We start from the raw sequence: 19865 nt of genomic DNA, 5'->3' as shown, positions 1-19865 counted from the left end.
AGAGTGCAATCGTTGAGAGGTTCAATCGTACGTTGAATGAAAAAATGAAAGTCATATTCGAGACTCGAAATTGTTTTCGGTGGTTGGACATAGTTCAAGACCTGTTACATCAGTACAACAATAGTGTCCATCGTACAATTCGTATGAAACCTGCAGAGGTTACTAAGGCGGACGTACCTAGATTGCTTGAGAGGTTCTCCAATATTCCTCATACACCTAGAAAAATAAAATTTCAACTAGGAGACAGAGTGAGGATTGTGGCAAAAAAAGATACGTTTGCCGATAAATACAGTCGCAATTGGACTAGAGAGATATTTACCATATCCAAAGTGCAAGACACCTTTCCAATAACCTATAGAATCAAAGATAAAAGTGGTGAAGAAATAATTGGATCTTTTTATGAGAAAGAGCTACAAAAAACCTTGTGCACACCAGGGCAATAAATAACAACAGTGTAAAACACGAAAAAAATATATTTTACAGGAATAGTTTTTTTTACATTTTTTATGTACATTCAGTAGGAATTCTTCTATGTCCCCAGGGTAGCGTCCTTATTCCGTCTCGAAGAACACACCGTTTGTCGTCCTTTGGCGAAAGTGATTTCTTGAATTGTGTCATACTATAAACATCGTGCAGGTGGCTTCGGATGCTGTTGATTTGTCTGTACACATCTTCGAGAGTCTTCAAACATCTGCGATAGTCATCTATTGTGATTTCATTTTCCACCACTGATTTCTTGATTCCTTTAGCCTTTTTAGATGTTTTTATACAATTCAAACCTTCCTCTACATCAGTAGCATACATTTTTGACTTCAGACCAACGTATTCAACCATGATCAGACCTTCCAGCTCATCTTTCATTTTTCCGAGAACCTTTTTGTTTACTCGAGGCATACCAAAAGGGTTGGCACTTTGATATGCACTCGTGTCGAACTCGTCAATCATTTCTTTCATGTCCATGTACCAGTCTTCTGTATATATGATGTAAATCAGTGAGTCGGTATCAGTATAGGCGAGTATGACTCGATCACCATATCTGCTCTTCATCACTTGATAGTGGAAACGGTATATAAGGGTTTTCGACACATCTAGAATAGCCGCCCCCACGTAAATCGGTTTGTTGAAAAGAAGTGATGTTTTGGTCATGTGCACAGCTGCAAGATGGTCCGTAAATATTTTCCGACTCTTGAATGTCGGTTTGGCAATGAATTTATCCGCCTGTCGTTCGTCGGTTACCAGACGAACATCCACTCTATTCCGAAGGTTTTCCATAGTTTTCCCAAATACCGCGTTATTCATAAGCTTGTAGAAGTCAATTTCGAATTTATTCTTTGCTTTGGTCCTCATGTTAGTGTTTAAATCGATGTATGGTTTCATCCACGGTTTTTGAGAAAACTCAAGAACCCGATGTATATTTTTTAGTTTCATTCCGAGGTTCAGATACTGTTTTAAATTTCTGTAGTGTACAACGTATCTAGATCGGTCGTACAAAGTGGTGACCAGTTTGGATATTTTTGACCCAGGTGGAATCATGTGGTGAGGTGCGAGTGGAAAGTCTGCATGGTGGTCATGAATTTCTTCGGGATACTCGAGGTCAACTTCGAGAATGTAGCCGGTGGCTGCGTCATCACTGATGTCTAAAACATTTATTTCAGTATCTTTTCGCCATCTAAAGTCACCGAATGGCATTGCCTGCGACATAGCCCAAGCATATAGGTTATTCGCATCTAAGTACACCAGGTAGCTAGGTTCTTTGTTCTCATCGAAGCCTTGACTCATGTACTTGTTGTTGGCTCGAGCTTGTCTCAAGCAACACTGCGAAACACCTCCACGAATTCCTTTTTCAACCATTAGAATCATATCGAGGTCGGTTAGTAACTGGAGCTCTACATCAGTGAGTTTCAGCATCGCCGACCAGGCTAATCCGGGAGCTGTGAAGTACCATGCTGGATCGAGACTATATGTTTGAAGGCAAACGTCTCTGAAGTTGTCCATAACATCTGCCAACTGGAGGACGTCAATCTTGTTGTAAAACAATGTGTACTCTCTCATATCTTTGATGTTGAACTCATTCCAAACCTTTTGAGCATGCTCATAATCTGATTCTGATACATCACACTTATTTAATTTGTTTTTGAAATCATGAAGTTCCGGCAGAGTTGTCATATCATATTTTGTTATGTTATCCATAAAGTCATAGGGATAAACTCCTTTTCTTGTTACCAACTCTATCTGTGATGATCTGACAAATCTCTTTGTATGCTCCAACTGATCTGTAGTTAAATTGTTAATCAATTGCTCTAAACTTGCACTTAAAAACTTAAAAGAGTCCAAGAATCTCAGTTCCAACCCTCCCCTAACTTGAACGGTGAATGATATATATCGCTCATCATTTTGGGGAATCACTTTGAGTTTCTCACCTTGTCGTCCTATTTCTTTGATGAACTGATGTATGTCATAGCCAGAAAGGTTGTGCAAGAAAACAGGAATAAATTTGGGCTTAGTAAACAATAAGTTACATTTGGAATGGGCAGGGCCTCGATACAAACCGGTGAGGTGGTCGTGATCCCTCACTTTGTCGGTTTCATTGAGAGGTTCCTGGCAGATGTGACAGGTTACCGCTTCTTTATGTCTACGTATCTCTTCTTCCTGCAATGGTTTCATTGGAATGATCTTTTCGTAGATTTGTTTTATCTCCACGGCCTCCTTTTTCAACGCCTCGACAAATTTTCGTCCAGCATCTTCCCCGAAATATGTCGTTGGAGGCTTTTCACTGCCAGAGATATAGTAACAGAAACTTATAGCTTCGTGTTTCTGATAGCTGTATGTGTACGATCTCTTAGCACCGTTTTCATCAACTCCCGATGGTTCACAAGTAGAAATCGGGAGGAGCATGCTCTCCAGATCAGCATAAATGACATAAGGAACTTTCATTGATTTATTGTGTTCCGTAAATCTTATTTTGTCATTTTTTCCAGCGGTAGGGAGCTTTATTTTTAAGGGATCATGTCTAGAGCAGTCCTCCATATGTGTCTTCAAATTGTCTTCGTTATGAAAGTGCTGAAGACAACGTCTGCATATATAGCATTTTCCTTTATGTTTTGTAGCTTGACTGCGAACTAAACGAGATAGGTTTTTGATTAGACAGTAGTGTGAGTTCGTTCCATCTTTAACCAACAACAGGTCTACATGCACGGGCTTTTCTTCATCTGTTACACACAAGGGAAAAACATCACTATTTTCTTCAAGACCGTATACATTGATCGATAATCCTGCACGCTTTTCAAATTTTTTTACATCAGTCAGTTTGACTGGAAAATCTATCCCATCAAATAACTTGAGAAATCCATCTACGTAAGCAGTGTAGCTGTCGATCCGCTCCGGGTGTACGTTTGAAGGGTGGAGTGCTGCTAGACAACACCACATGAAACAACGCTGATCATTGTTTTTTATGTTTACAACAGCACGTTTCAAGCGAATTTTTTCTGGCAGGGCTATGTAACTAGACCCTTTCAAAGGCTTAAGTCGGTTGATATGTAAAAAAAGACATTCAATCGTTTTCATGTTCCAATTGGAGCCTTTGTGATTAAAACTTTCCATCTCAGTCAATAGTTTTTGTTTTGCCTCATTTAACAAATCTGATAGATTAGAATCTTCGTAAATGATGATGTTTTTCGTTTTGAATTCGAAATCAGATTCGACTTTTTCCGTAATCCCTTTAGCGAACTTTGCCTTAAGGATAAGTTGGATTTTCAATGAAGTTCCCTCATCACGAACCTTTTCAATTATAAGTTTTTTGGAATCTTCAATAAAAGTTTCAACACTTTTGTAACCATTTACTTTGACATTATTGATCTCAAACGTCTTCATTCGACCTCTGAACGCCGTTTTAGATTGGATGATTTCAAGATTAGGTGGTGGCGGAGGCTTACGTGGGACTTGCACTATGATGGATGGCCGAACTATGATGGATGGCTGAACTATGACGGATGGTCGGTTTAGTTGCTGTTTTTGTATCCACGCCGCTTGGTGAGCTCCACTCCCAGTATGACGGGCCCAGTTTTTCCTAGTAATACTGAGGTGACATACATCACAGAACTTTAATGTTTTTGTATCGGCTCTCCTGACAGGTAGAACCTGCACGACATCCGAAACATCTTCTTCCTGCTCTTGAATGTCCATCATCTCACTAGCACCTTGTAGTTGTTCCAAAATATCCAACTCACTATGTTGGGCTCGACGACGCTTCGGTGATATAGGACGGGTCTCGTTATCACTGTCGTTGTCAGTAGGAAACGACCGCTTGGTAGCACTTTGAACAACCGGTGACACATGATGTTCTCCGTCAGAGACCGAGGCAACATCCAAGCGGTGTTCTTCCCTAGCACCTTGTTGTTCCTCAATATCGTCTTTATAACGTTGGAACCAACGACGCTTCGGTGGTGTAGGAAGGCTGTCGTCATCACTCTCGTTGTCACTAGGAAACGATCGCTTCGTAGCACTGACACTAGCCATCACCGCAAATCCTCGTCACACTTATAAATGGTTGAAAACTTACTTTTCACGCACTACACAATTTCAAAGACTCGAAAAATAGCACCTCTCACAACCACCTCTCAGAGAAGACTGACGCAAGACCGCGCGGGCTGTTGCACAATCGTCGAAACACATGACCATATATGGTAATGTTCTCGAACGTTCCAAGATGATCACGTGACCTATCACGTGGCATTTCCTTTTATGGTAATGTTTCTAGAACATTCCATGATCACATGATCCCAAGACAAGTGACGTCACTAAACACGGAACGACTCAACTCAGAAGACACGTAAAAATCAACATGAAAACAATGAGTTTCAAATGGCGTGTCAGTATACGTTGAGATCGAAATACTGCATCTTCATACAAATCCTCTAGTGAAAACATGAGCACCGAATGATGCAATCAACGCCATTTTTGTGCAGTTGAGAACCTATTGGTGGTCCTATATAAAATGAGATTCAAAAGCTGTTGTCGTTTTCGATCTCAACCGTGAGATCCTATTATACGACAAGTATACCAAATGAGAACTGATTTAACGTTGCAATCGGCGTCATTTTTGTGCAGTTGAGAACCTATTGGTGGTCCTATATAAAATGAGATTCAAAAGCTATTGTCGTTTTCGATCTCAGCCGTGAGATCCTATTGTACGACAAGTATGCCAAATGAGAACTGATTTAACGTTCTTTATATCTACACACAAAAAAAATTGTCATCCAAATCAGAGGATCAGTCTCTGTCTGTAAGATCATCCTCTGTTTACATGTGACGTCATGGACACACCTCCCTTCCCGACCTACCTCAACCCACGTGGTCTACACTCCTCCCTCCTCTGTCCTAGAACGTGAGTTTCAAATGGCGTGTCAGTATACATTGAGATCGAAATACTGCATCTTCATACAAATCCTCTAGTGAAAACATGAGCACCGAATGATACAATCGGCGCCATTTTTGTGCAGTTGAGAACCTATTGGTGGTCCTATATAAAATGAGATTCAAAAGTTGTTGTCGTTTCTGTAAAGTCGTCCAAATCAGAGGATCAGTCTCTGCCTGTAAGGTTAGGTTAGGTTAGGCAAAGTGAGGTTACCTACCTCAACCCACGTGGTCTACACTCCTCCCTCCTCTGTCCTAGAACCCCCAAAATGACTACTACTCCTAGCTATTAATTCATATGGTAGTGGTAGGTTAAATAGGTTGTTTACTCTTTGTATACATATTAGTTACGCCAATATGGAAAGGATTAGGCATATGATATAATTATTGAAGGTAGAAGACATTGATACAAGTGAAAATACCGATAGTTTTTGTTTCGATAGATTTTGTAAGTTTGATAGAGTTGTATGTCAATGTTTTGCACCAAATACATTGATTATCAATTTATGAGAGTTTCATTTTATAAAGTCATCAAATTTTGCAGAATTACCATGAACCAAGGGCCTTTAATAGTGAGGAGCTGACAGAAGTTGCTAAACTATCGAGCCTCCCTCGCTTTGATGAAATCCTCTCTCACATACTTGTGCCTCGAGTGGTCGGATCAGATGGACATAGGAAAGTCAGAGAGGTGAGTGCTTCAAGGGACAAACTTAGCTACATGCCTAACTTTCTTTGTTATTCTTATCCATTATCCACTTGGTAGTTGCAAAAATAACTCATTTGTTAGTAAATTAATCCTTGGATAACTTATAAATTGATAAGAAGAAGTACAACAAATGTTGTATTTTAAAATTAGTTAGTTTTTTTACTTTGACTGTTGCGTTGTTAAATTATAATTGGTAGATGGTGTAAGTTAAGCACAGTAGTTCAGTTTCAATGTTAATTTGACTGACAGCACCATTATCTTTTTTAGCTTAATACCAACGGACAAGGAACAGTTAAAAAATAAATTTTTATGTAACGGTAGAGTTTATTTTTAATAATTATTTTATAACATCAACACACACTCTATGTTGAACAAAAAAAGTAGCTACCTAGTCATTGTGAAGAGGTGTAAAGGTGTCAGCACCGCTACCGCATAGTGGAGCCTGTTCTTCTGCTGTCTTCCAGCTCCTGATTTTAATAATTATTTTAGCAATGTGTTATGTGACAACTCCGATGGAAGCAATGACTTTTTGTCAGTAGCCTATGCATGAGTTGAACCACTGCACCTCAGTTTTGTGTGTATCCCACAAGATATGGGCAAATAGGTAGCCTACTACCCCTTCATTCATGATTGCAATGAAAAATTTCCATAATAACTACAGTTGTTTATATAGCTAATAATTGTAATGAAACTGTGGCCCAATAAAATTAGTATTTCAATATTTGAATCCAAAGAGAAGCCTCTATATAGATTTCTAGGTAAAACAAACTTGTTTGATTCCAGGAGCCCTCATGCTAGTCCTTTGTGTAAACTGTGTGATACATCTCCACAGCCTCCTCCTCACAATACCCGTGCCTATAAATGTATTTTTCATTTATTGAGGTAATGTCTACGTCCACCTCTAATTTCAGCTCTACTTCTTCAGTATGTGACTAACCCAAGTGCGTTGTTTGATTAATTTATAAAAAATAATAAACTTTTTATTCATCTAATATTGTATTTAATTCCATATTTTCTATTTTATAGTACATCACTAGCCAGTTACGAGGCCTGGGCTGGTCAGTAGAGCACCAAGAGAGTGTGCAGACGACTCCGCTGTTTGGTCAGCTGACTTTCACTAACTTAATTGCTCGGCTGAATCCATCAGCTGACAGGTATCTGACACTGGCATGTCACTACGACAGTAAACACATGCGGGAGGGAGAGTTTCTGGCAGCGACGGACTCCGCCGTCCCTTGTGCGATGATGTTAGATTTGGCTCACGCTTTGTCACATCGGTTGGAGCCTTTTAAAAAGTCGGTGAGTGAAAAAAAAATGTTCTGTACAAAAAGAACACAGAACAAAAAAAGTGTAGTGATTTGTACGTTTGCTTCTTATTCATGTTATTTACCGAGAATAAAATGGCTTGATTTGAAACTCGTTTTTCGTGTCTAGTTCATGTACGATGATACTGAGTGCTAATGTCAATGAAATTTTGTTTCTATTATTTTAGGGTTATTTTCTTGATTTGTGCTTCACTTTTTGGTTATATAACCAGTGGGCCATAGTCATTGTGATTAGCCTATATTGTACTGTTTGAACCAACAATAAGATTGTCTTCAGCTGTTCCATAAGAATGAGAAATCTACTAAGTTAGTATGTTTTATCCTTGCTTAAACTAACATGATCTGTTACGTTTTTTTTTAGAACTTGAGCCTTATGTTACTATTCTTTGATGGTGAAGAAGCATTTGTAACATGGAGTGCAACAGATTCCCTTTACGGATCTCGCAGCTTGGCTCAGACTTGGGAGAAGCGCAAGTATCCACATGCAAGATCCGACACTACGGAACTTCACAGGATAGTAAGTAGCAAACTCAACTGCTCTATATCATCCAATATGCGTCAAGTATTGTTATAATAAATGGGACTTGAATTTCTCTTGTAAAAATATTATTTTGAAAAATCAACGAGTCTATTGGGAGTGATTACAACAGTAGGTAGTTAGTTTCTAGCATCTGTTGTGTTATAGTGAGTGATTTCAATAATTAGTTTCTAACTTCTGGTGTGTTATAGCGAGTCATCGTAAAAGTTAGTTTCTAACCTCTGGTGTGTTATAATGAGTGATCACAACAGATAGTTTCTTTGTGCTGTTGGAAAATATGATTTTCTTTCTTATACACAAACTTTTTAGTCATGCCAAACTGAAAGAGCAGCCTACTAATAGATTACAGCATCTTTTAAGGCCTCATTAGTTAAAGTATGACAAACTGTAGAGAGAAGATCTTCAATGGTGGCACACTTCATAAAATAATCTTACAAAAGTTATTTTTCTAAACCTGTTTTGCATAGCTCCCTAGGTAGTTCAAATGAGCAACAAACCAACATCTAATTCTGTGATTTATCTTATGAAAACAATAATCATCCTATTATTTATTATGGCCATTTGTCACTAAGTTTAATTAACCTGAACTTGTTTTGAAAACTAATGTTCTGCCTGTGTGAATCATTCACACTAAAACCTTCTCAAATCCCACTTGAAGCACTCAAAATACAGTTATTCTGTGTAATAAGTGCAACGTTGATTTCAGGAATAAATGTGGGTTTAAATTTAAGATAATTAGGCTAAACTTTTCAAAATATAATGTTAAGTTTTTATGTAATTACATGTTTACATGATCTATTTGAACACTGTACTTGAAGTAATAATATGGCCATACGATTTTTTGTATACGATACGATATGATTTTGTTTTGATGGCTAAATATAAAAGCTAAAGAATCCGTGTGGTACTTACTTTTGAGTTGTTCTAGTTTAGACTTCTTTAAAGTGAATAGGCCTAAGCTTATTCTGATTTAATCAGATTAAGACATCCGGGGTTTTATTGAAGAAAGCACAACCTAAGTTTGTTTGTTGTTTTTACCTCATGGATGAAGTAAACACAGAACACTTGGATTTGAAAAATAAAGATATGTTTCTTTTCATTAATTTAATTCACATGTTTCAGCTGATCAAATAACGTAAATAAACATTTCAAGTCTAAATCCCTTACAAAATGGTATAATAGATCATTTTTACAAAAAACTATTGAAAAATGAGTGGTTTGTATAATTTCCCCATGTAGTGTGTAAAAAGAGCTTTAAAATGACACCTCATTTATGGAAATTGGTGAAGAATTAAGGAAGTTATGGCCTATCGACAAAAAAAACACTGTAGAAATGATAATATATATAGATATAGATAATTTATTGTCAAACAAAACTAAATTTATTATTTTTGAATAGTAACACAGAATACATATTTTATAAAATGATAACTTATCAATCAATCCCAAGTTTTAGAGAAAATAATGAAATATTGTAACACTTTGGTTTACAGTTATGCCTAGCCTACTATTGAAGAAAAATTATTTTTAACAGGAAATGACATTCATATAAGGGAAATGCTCTTGAAAAACCAAATAGAATAGTACTTGTGGTAATCAATATTAAATTGGCATTAAGGTTCAAGTTCAACTCTTATGATAAAAGGAAACAGTCACATTATAATCCAGGAAAGCTTATCTGATAGACAGATTGTTATTTTTAGGTTTCTTTGTTGTTGTTTTTAATTTTTATTTCTATGATAAGGTTCTTTGTAAATAATAAACATTATTCTTTAAAGTTGAGGGAAACTTAAGTGGTTTTCTCCTCATTTATAATTTTTCAGCTAAGTTTTATTTTGCAATGATTTAATAAAAAAAAAAAAAAACTTTTTCAGCGATGATAATTCATTCACCAATTTTTACATCTACCGATTGGTAAACTAGGTTACATACTACTCTTGAAGTAATTCGATATCATATATGGGTGTCGAGGGAGCAACATCAAACGACCTTCAGATTTTATGATGATTGGGACATAAAACTTATGTTACAATTACACGAATCAATCATTCACCAACAATTTCAATTTATCACATGATAAAATAATAAATCCTATATTCTAATACGAGCTATGTCTTTCTGTCTGTCTGTAATATATATGTGGAAATCAAGCAGAAGGATTTTGACTAAATTTTGGAATTTGGTACTTATAGCCTTAAAAACGTGATTGATTGGTGACAGCCACTACCTCAGGAAAATTCCTATTTCGCTCCACAACTCGTTTGAAAATTAAAAAATTTTACATTGGCTTTATGGGTTGCCAAGTAACTATGTTGGTTGAACAAAATAAAAATTAGGCCCCTAAACAAAACACTTACTACAAGCCATCCACAGTATACTAGTAAATTATAAAATACAGTACAGTACAAAGTGATAACCATCAGTAGTTGATGTAACTATTGAGTAAAGATTACATTGAAGATCACTCGATATATGGGAAAATAGAGCAAGTCAGTGTTGATAAGTGGTGAGTGTTTTGTGTTGGTGCCGTTTGAGTGCACTGGTATCAACTCAATGTTTCACTTTTACTAAGTGTAGATTTTAAAATTTGTATGCACTCTTTTTTATATTTTACATAATTTGGACAGTTGTATTCATAACGAATTGAAATTCCACTGGAACTTAAATAATCAAAGCCAAAATTTGTTGTAAAAACGTGAGCTTTCCTTTATATTACAATTGAAATAAACTATACCGAGCCATGCCTCTGTCCCCCGGTACTAATTATTAAATTAAAAGAACTTGAAGTAGGCCTATTAATCATGGGCCTATTGTGTAAATGTATTAATGAATTAGTATTTTGAAATATTGATAAACAAACCATAACGTTACATTTTACATTGTGTTATAAATGAGGGAATCATAAATTAAATATTTTAGGATGGTTGTCAATTTATTCACAGTATTATCATAGTCACCATTAACAAAAGTACCGGGGGAACAAGCCATGGCTCGGTGTAGTTTATTTCAATTGTAGTTTAATAGCAATATAAAGGAAAAACTTTAACATAAGGATACTCTCTAAAATACTCTCGTATGATGGATTAGCTGAAGACTGATTAATTAAGAAGAAGAAGAATTTGGGACTAATTCATTCAAACATTGTTTACTATGAAGATTTATTGTAATACAATGAACTCAATTAACTTTTTTACTAATTCGACTGGTAAATTATGTTAACTATGAAAAAGAGTGCATACAAATTTCAAAATCTACCCTTAAATAAGAGTAAAACATTCAGTTGACGCCAGTGCACTCAAACGTCACTAACACAAACACTCTTTAACACTTGCTCTATTTCCCCTATATCGAGTTATCTTCAGTGTAATCTCTGTTCAATAGTTACAACTGATGTGTTTTCCTAATTGTACAGTATTTTGTAGTTTGCTAGTGTACTGTGGATAGCTTGTTATAAACACATGTTAAAAGTATTTTGTTTTCTTTTTCCTTGTTATTTGGTTCAAACAACATAGTTTTTTGCTAACTCCTAAGGCCAATGTAAATTTTTTTAATTTTCAAATGAGTTGGGTAGCAAAATACAAATTTTCCTGAGGTAGTGCCTATTCCCAATCAAGTTGTTAGGGCTATAAATCCCTAATTAAAAAAATTTGTCATAATCCTCCTGCTGGATTTCGAGATATATATTACAGACAGACAGATAGACGGACAGACAAACAGACATAGCTCGTATTAGGCTATAGATAGATAGATAGAGTAAAGGATAGAATAGTTACTTAACAACCCATAAGGCCAATGTTAAATTTTAAAATTTTAAAATGATTAGTGTAGTGAAATACAAAATTTCCACTGTAGGCAAGAGTTAAGAAGTGTTCTGGGCCAGAGCGATATGCAGCAATGTTAAAATGTTGCCGTGCGGTATTTGCAGGTGCACCTCCCTTTCTCAGCAATCGCATATCGAATACAACGACAACAGATGAGTAATACAGTGAATATCGCTTTAGTTACTTCAGTGCACCACAAGTATTTTTACCGTGATGGTGGTTTTGCAGTATAGTATTATGGAAGACGTTAGGAAACGTGGGGAAACGATTGTACAACAATCGCAATGTATTGTAGTTTTCTTGTTACCTTACGGTATGAAGGTTTTAAGTAAACAGCATTTTTTTATTCAAATAATCGAACACACAATATTGGTGAGTAATTAACAACTATGAACTTTGGCTATATAATATACGAGGTGTGGCTAGAAAATAACAGGACTGGTTTTCTGTGAGATAATTTGTGCGAGTCTCAAGGTCAAATACCATATAGCCGGGTCGCCTGACATCCCCTCTCCACATTCCAGCAAGTTGGGCGAGCTTATCTTGTTTAGTCGGGCCTCAGCCTTCGTTCCTGTTGGACCTTGTATATGCCGCTCGTCGGAAAAATGGTAGGTGTCTTGATTGAGCAACGTGTTAACGTGAAATTTTTAGTGAAGCTGGGTAAATCCGCAACAGAGACTTATTCTCTCTTACAAGAAGTGTTTAGGGAAGAATGTATGTCACGCACACGCGTTTTTGAGTGGTATAAGCGTTTCAAAGAAGGGAGAGAAGATGTTGAAGATGATCCGCGCCCAGGACGTCCTTCAACCTCGAAGACTGATGAAAACATTGAGAAAATAGGCAAAGTAATCCGTCAAAATCGTAGATTGAGTATCCGTGCAGTTGCCGAGACTGTGGGAATCGACAAAGAATCGGTTCGGCAAATATTACATGAAAATTTTAATATGAGAAAAGTGTGTTCAAAAATGGTGCCAAAAATTCTCTCGCCGGAACAAAAGAAGTCACGGATGGAAATCTGTTCTGACATCTTAAAAAACATTAAGGAAGATCCTGAACTGTTGGAAAGAGTTATTACGTGTGACGAATCATGGTTTTTTACCTATGACCCAGAAACTAAGCGACAATCAATGCACTGGAAGAGTCCGAATTCACCACGAATGACGAAAGCTCGAATGTCAAAATCAAAATTCAAGGCCATGATGATTGTTTTTTTGACATCCATGGAATTCTGTATGTAAATTGGGTTCCTGGAGGTCAAACCGTGAATAAAGAATATTATCTAGGGGTTTTGGCCACCCTCCATGAGCGAGTGCGAAGAAAGCGACCAGAGTTGTGGAAGAACAAGTCGTGGATTCTTCATCAGGACAACGCCCCAGCCCACAATGCACTTGTTGTTAAAACATTTTTGGCCAAGCATGAGATCCCTGTGTTAGAACATCCACCCTACTCACCAGACCTAGCTCCGTGTGACTTTTTTATGTTCCCAAAAGTGAAGTAAGTGTTGAAGGGGACCAGATTTGAGACTGTGGAAGCTGTGAAACAAAAAGCGACGGAGACTTTGAACATGCTCTCAGAAAATGACTTAAAACACTGTTTTGAACAATGGAAAATTCGAATGGAGAGGTGTAGGGATAGTGGAGGGGAGTATATTGAAGGTAATAAGGCAAAAGTTGTAAAGGAAATGAAATAAAACTAGTTACACAAAAAATCCCGTTTTTTTCTAGCCACACCTCGTATACAGAACGTTAATTTTACACGAACATTAACATGTTTTTTTTTATTAATTTAATATTAATTTTTTTTTATTTGTTCGGCCCAGCCATTTTGACGTACATGTATTGTACTTCTACAATATAAATAAAGTTGAACACTAAAAATAAATTAAAATCACAGTTGTCTATTTTAGTTTTAACGCTGTGGATGTGAGCCCTGACTGCCGGGTGGAAATGAGCATACGTCGAGCCGTCAAGTATCAAGCGCCTGCATTTTTAGAATAGACCAGGGCTCAGGGGACTTCTTAACTCTTGCCTACAGTAGTGCCTGTCACCAATCACGTTTTAAAAAATCCTTTGCTGGATTTCGTGATATATATTACAGACAGAGAGACACACAAACAGACAGACATAGCTTGTATTAGAGTATAGGAATCTACACCTTTAATATTAAAAAGCCTTTAAGATTAGTTAATGTTTTTATAACACTAACATAGCTTTTTAACTATTTTTAAGTTTTGAGTTAACATTTTTGAGTTTGTAACAGTTTTATATCAGATCATTTACAAATACAACAATTTACCAGTAGTCATTAAATCTGAAGAAAACAGCTAATATTTATTGATCGGTGAGTTGACAAATATGTATGAAGATTAGCTTTGGGTCTGTAAAAACTCTTGCTTAAGCTACTGTGAGCAAAAGTGTTCTGGGGTTCCGGTTAAAAGTATGTGTAATTAATCTGTTATTTGTGCACCAGGTGGTTCGCAAGTTTGCGGAAATCTTTTTGCAATAAGCATATTTGTGACAAAAATAAAGTTTTGAACACACTGTACAACTCCAATGTTATCATAAAAAAAGTTCCATTTCTGCTGCAGTTTCCTTGTTTAATAATCAGAATCAACATTCTTTACTGTTATTAAGTAAATTAAAATACGGAAGTACCCTGAAAACATTTTATTTCAGGGTACTTTCGGTATTTTAATTTACTTAATAACATTTAAACAAAGTAGCCCTCATTGGTGTAAATACTAACAAAATTCTTTACTCTATATGCATAATGGAATAGAAATACTATTTGATTCAGTTTGGCAAGGAACCTGTTAATTGATGATAACTTTGAAGAAAATAAAAACTCATTCAAATGGGGTTTTTTACTTAAATTGCTGATTGAATATAAGTAATCATGGAATGTTGGAATACAAACTCAATCAAACAAGTGGAAATTAATCAGCAGGTTTGCTTTAATAGAGGTATTTCTTACCTTACTGTATTTTACACAGGAACATTGTTGTGTGCTTTGGAATACTGTTGTTTTTTATAAGTAATCATATATAACCTTATATAATTCTTGTGGTTTTGATTATCTGTAAAGTAATAAGTATTAGTGTGTTATAAATGATAACTTATCCAAGGATGTGTTGAAATAATACTTGTTTGTATACAAAATCTTATTCTTATCACATTCGCTTTGAACAAATGCAAAATGTATTCAACCTTCTTCAGTTTAGTGCAAATTGGCCCAAGGTCTAACAAACAAGTTAATGAATTCTCACATGTCATTCACATGTTAAAAGTCACACTCTTTAAATCTGTACAGCCATCAACCTTTTATCCCTCAAGTTATTCTTGACACATTTTGCAAGTTGTTGATGAAATAAAATAAAATTCATTGAACTTTGCTTTTAAAAATCAATGAGAAGGTGCTATAAATTTGCTTTCAGGTTGTGGGAATTTTTGGTGTATTCTGTTTTTTTTTTGTCCTAATTTAGACATTCTATTCTAGTTATTCTACAATCTATTTAGTTAAGACAAAAGCTGTGAAAAATAAAAAATGTGATACCAACGGCCAGCCAACATGCTGTAACTACTTTTATTATTCATAGTACCAGGGGACCTAGCCATGGCTCGGTATAGTTTATTTAGATTGTAAACGCAATACATATAAAGGAAACTCATGTTTTATGTACAACTAGTTTTGGCTTTTATTATTTCAGTTTCAGTGGAATTTCAATTTATTATGATGGAAATTTTCCTAAACACATCTGTCCAAATTATGTAAACTATAAAAAAAGAGTGCATACAAATTTAAAATCTACCCTTAAATAAGAGTAAAACATTTTAGTTGACACCAGTGCACTCAAACGCCACAATCACGAAACACTCATCAACACTAGCTTTATTTTCCCCTTTATCGAGTAATCTTCTGCGTAATCTTTGCTCAATAGTTGCAACTGATATTTTCCCCTTTTTGTACTGTATTATGTAGTTGGCTAAAAGCTAGTACCAATGGTATTCATTGCTAGTACAGTGGATGTCTTGTTATCGGCAGGAATTGGGCATTACTGAAAGACTGTTCTCGTGGGAAAGATTTGAAACCAGTGATCACGTGTCTAAATACAATGCTCTCCTAAATTTATGTCGAATATCAAAGTAAACAGTCTGTTTTAATGAGTTTTTGGGGACGTCGGTATAACCGGAAAACCCGTTATCCGGACTGGCCTCGGTCCCGAGGAGTTCGGATAAGAGGGAGTCTACTGTATGTATACCTATGGATTTATTTGTTTACGGTGTTATACTCATTTGACATTTCCATCAAGTAACAGTATAATATTAGGCTATTTTATAAATAAATTACATTTTTTAACGTAAATAACATCATGTTTTAAATGTGCTATTCTGTATATATTCATTTAAACTGTAAATGGGCTTTGATCTACACTTTTCCCGCATTAAAAATAAATGCAGTACAGTTACACATTTTTTCAGGATCTGTTGGTACTTCTGGATTTGCTGGGGACTCCTCAGCCTTCTTTCTACAGTTATTTCCGCAAAACACAAAGTTGGTATTTGCAAATGGTTGCTGCAGAAAGGAGCCTTACTGACATGAGGTTGTTGAAGAAGATTAACAATGAAGTTTACTTCAACAGAATGCATCTCGACGCTCATATTGATGATGACCATATGCCCTTCCTTGAGCGAGGTATGTACCTAAATCTACTAGCCTATTTATTTTCTACCTGAATAGATATAAACATTACTCAATTAATACTGGCACAGTAGACTTTCTTTCCTTTGGACACCTCGAAACAGGACACTGGTTAAAAAAAAAGTGTGAAAGATCCCAATATCCGAAGGTAGTATAAATATTAACGGATATGCTTCAAAACCACACATTACGAGTGCTAAATGATGGTTGGGGAAACCAACCAATGGTGTGGTTGTACATTTTACATTGCGAGAATGCTCACCATTGCCGTAGAAAAAATACAGGTTGCCTATTCAACATACAGGTTCTTTGGAAACAGCAGAGTGAGAACACCGTTCTCACGTGTTCTTGCCCCACTACACCACTGAAACCAACGTTACAATCTGTACTTTACTAGATGAATGGGGTGTGAATTGGTTATTTGAGAGACACAGTGGTAAGTGTGTGAATATTACGCATTTAGTGTTTGAACCATCCAAAGTCCAAACAAACTATCCATTGTCGGCTTTAAAATGTTTGGAAAAGGGTGAAAAGTTGGCTCATTTGTCTAAGGAATCGAATATCGGGCATTTAACTATAAACGACATAAATAATGAACACAATTCTTTAAGAGGAGTAGTGAATCATCTTCCAAGGTAAGAAAGAAATTAAAAGCAGGTGAATTTCCGCAAGTAGAAGATGCACTTTATAATAGGTTCATGCAAGAAAAGAGCCGACACACGCCTATTTCAGGCAATATTATCATGGAAAAGGCAAAACTATTTTATAACAAAATTATGAAAAATAACGACTTCTGTGCAAGTGTTGGGTGACTAGATAAATTCAAACAGTGCTTTGGAATTCAATTGCTAACTTTAACTGGATAGAGGCTTTCGTGTGGTTTAGAGGCTGCCGAGCCTTTTGTTGAAAAATTTAAAGAAATCGTGGATGAAATGAACTTAGGCCCAGATCAGATCTACAATGCTGATGAGAGTGGTCTGTTCTGGCGTCTTTTGCCGAAACAAAAATTTATTCATAGAGAGGAAGCTAGCGCCCCAGGTCGCAAGTTGGCCAAAGATAGGGTAACTTTTATGCCGTGATGTAATGCTAGTGGCACGCATGAATTAGAATTGCTGGTTGTTGGGAAAGCCAAAAAGCCAAGGGCTTTCAAAAACACACAGTTGCCGGTTTCATACACAAATTCGACAAAGGGATGGATTGACCAAAACTCTTTATTCGGAATGGTTTCATAAAATTTTGTTCCATCGGTAAAAAAATTTTTGAAAACACGGAAATTGCCTCAAAAAGCCCTTTTGTTGTTAATAATTATTGTCCTGGACATCCAGATGAGGATGAGTAAAAAAGTAGGGATGGAAAAATCACTGCTTTATTTTTGCCCCCTAATGTAACTGATACTCCAGCCAAAATGTGATCCAAACTATAATACAGTAGAACCTCTTAAATCCGAACCCCTGTAATCCGAACGTCCACTAATCCGAACGCCTCATTGCTGTACTGTATACACAGTACAGTAGTTCTTTATTGTATACTGTATTTATTGATATACGCACCATAATTATTTCAATTGTAATGTACAGTAGGCTACTGTTTATTCCCTATGTTTACTTCTGTATTAAGTAAACACTGTATTTTACTTTATAAAGCATTTTTCACTTTTCCTAGCTATTGTTATGTAAAAACAACAATATGTTCTGTAATCCGAACTATTCAATAGTCCGAACTACCTCCGGTCCCAATTAGTTCGGATTAAAGAGGTTCTACTGTAACAGATTACAAAAAAAAAACCCTGCTGTACAGTATCTTGAGGTCTGATCAAAAGTCTGATTAAAAGAGGTCTTGTTACAGGTCTGAAGGAAACCAACCTGAAAGATGTTGTTTTTTTAGCGAATTTCCCATATAGGGAATAAGCTATTACCGTAGTACTCATGGTAAGACCTGGACCCGGGACCGATTTACTTTTTCGTTTTGAGGTCCCTAGAGGCCAAAAACACCATGCATTCAAATTCATATATAGGGGGGTTCACATAATGCAAATGCATATGTGTGTGTGTGTCCGTTAGCACGATAACTCGAGCAAAAATGATCCGATTTTGATGAAATTCGGTACAAATGTGTAAATCTACATTTATTCGAACAAGTTCGCGAACCAGCATGATCGGACTATGGGAACGAGGGTTTCTGGGGGGTTTTGTGGGGTAAAAATAGGTTTTTCCCGTTTTCGACCCTAAAAACACAAAATTTCACAATTTCTTTCCAAACCATTTTGTAGAGATTAAAAAAACAAATAATTTAGTATATTGATGCGTTATTATGCGCCTAATGGTTACAGAAAAAATTTCAAAAAATTTAAAATTTAAAATTCCCATGTTATTCTTATGGAGAATAAGTCAACTGTTATAGTTTGCTTGTTTATGAACATATTTTGATCAAATTTTGAAAATACATTCATTTCTTACTAAACTACAGTATCACCATTTTACAACAAAAAACAATTTTTATCCTCCCTGTTGCAGCAAACCTAAGTACTTGTTAAACTAATTATATTTAAATAGGGAATAAATGTGATAATTTTAAGGAGACATTTGAGTGTAAATCCTATCAGGCAAATGGAAATTCGCTTAGTCTACAGGTTTGCTGCGGCGGGGGTTTTTTATCTTGCAAGCGCATGGGAAAAACTTTCAACAAAAACAATTGTTTGTTCATGGGCGAAGTTGTGGCCTTCTCTTGATTTATTAGAGGATTACAAAAAACAATAAAATCCTCAAACGGCAGTGACAACAGATGACAGTGTGACAACAGATGCTGAGCTAAATGACTTGAGAGAAGCAATAATCGAACAATTTGTAGACGATCCAAAAGATCTGACCTCAGTCAATGTTACCGCCTGGTTAGAAGGAGCAGGCGACGAGCATTGTCAAATCATCATGAACGATCATGACAGACGATGAGATCATCGAAGATGATCTAGCTAGACGGCAATGACGTGGAGGAGGGGAATGAGGAGGGCGGAGCCACCGACAGCTGCACACACAGTCAACACAGATTCGGCGCTCTGTGCCTATGCAACTGCAATAACTTGGGTGGAATAAAACGGTGCTTCGGCTTCCGATATTATGACACTAAAGAGATTCCAGGAAAATGTTTTAAAACTTCCTTTTTTTAATGCAAAGAAGCAGAAAAGCATTACAGACTATAATATTTCTGTTGTTTAAGTAGGCCTTACATGTAAAATGTACAGTAGGCCTACAGTTCTGTAATTTTCATTTTGTACACATACAGTATTTAGTGATTATATTCGTTCATTGATTGAAAATTGTACTGTACTGTTGTTTGCTGTTTCATATTACTGTTCCTTTTTTTAATAA

The 19865-nt window shown here is 36.2% G+C and overlaps 1 protein-coding gene across 5 annotated transcripts in view; it reads left to right on the top strand.

The window, feature by feature from the left end:
- The window catches only part of LOC128999218 (glutaminyl-peptide cyclotransferase-like), a 48643-nt gene that overhangs the window by 16547 nt on the left and 12231 nt on the right, over positions 1 to 19865 (top strand). For 4 of the 5 annotated variants that reach the window (XR_008491254.1, XR_008491253.1, XR_008491252.1 and 1 more), the window contains exons 2-5: positions 5957 to 6100; positions 7145 to 7417; positions 7805 to 7960; positions 16281 to 16494. Coding sequence is in view for 1 of the 5 variants with exons in the window: in XM_054425609.1 (XP_054281584.1) it covers positions 5957 to 6100; positions 7145 to 7417; positions 7805 to 7960 (573 nt within the window). In the remaining 4 variants the exon portion in view is untranslated. The remainder of the gene's footprint in view (positions 1 to 5956; positions 6101 to 7144; positions 7418 to 7804; positions 7961 to 16280; positions 16495 to 19865) is intronic. The other variant, XM_054425609.1, reaches the window with a different exon arrangement.

This window comes from Macrosteles quadrilineatus, unplaced genomic scaffold, assembly GCF_028750875.1.
Source record: "Macrosteles quadrilineatus isolate MER2022 unplaced genomic scaffold, UCM_ALF_1.0 Scaffold_8__2_contigs__length_117827958, whole genome shotgun sequence".
Taxonomy (NCBI): domain Eukaryota; kingdom Metazoa; phylum Arthropoda; class Insecta; order Hemiptera; family Cicadellidae; genus Macrosteles; species Macrosteles quadrilineatus.
This window is presented reverse-complemented; position numbering and strand designations above follow the sequence as displayed.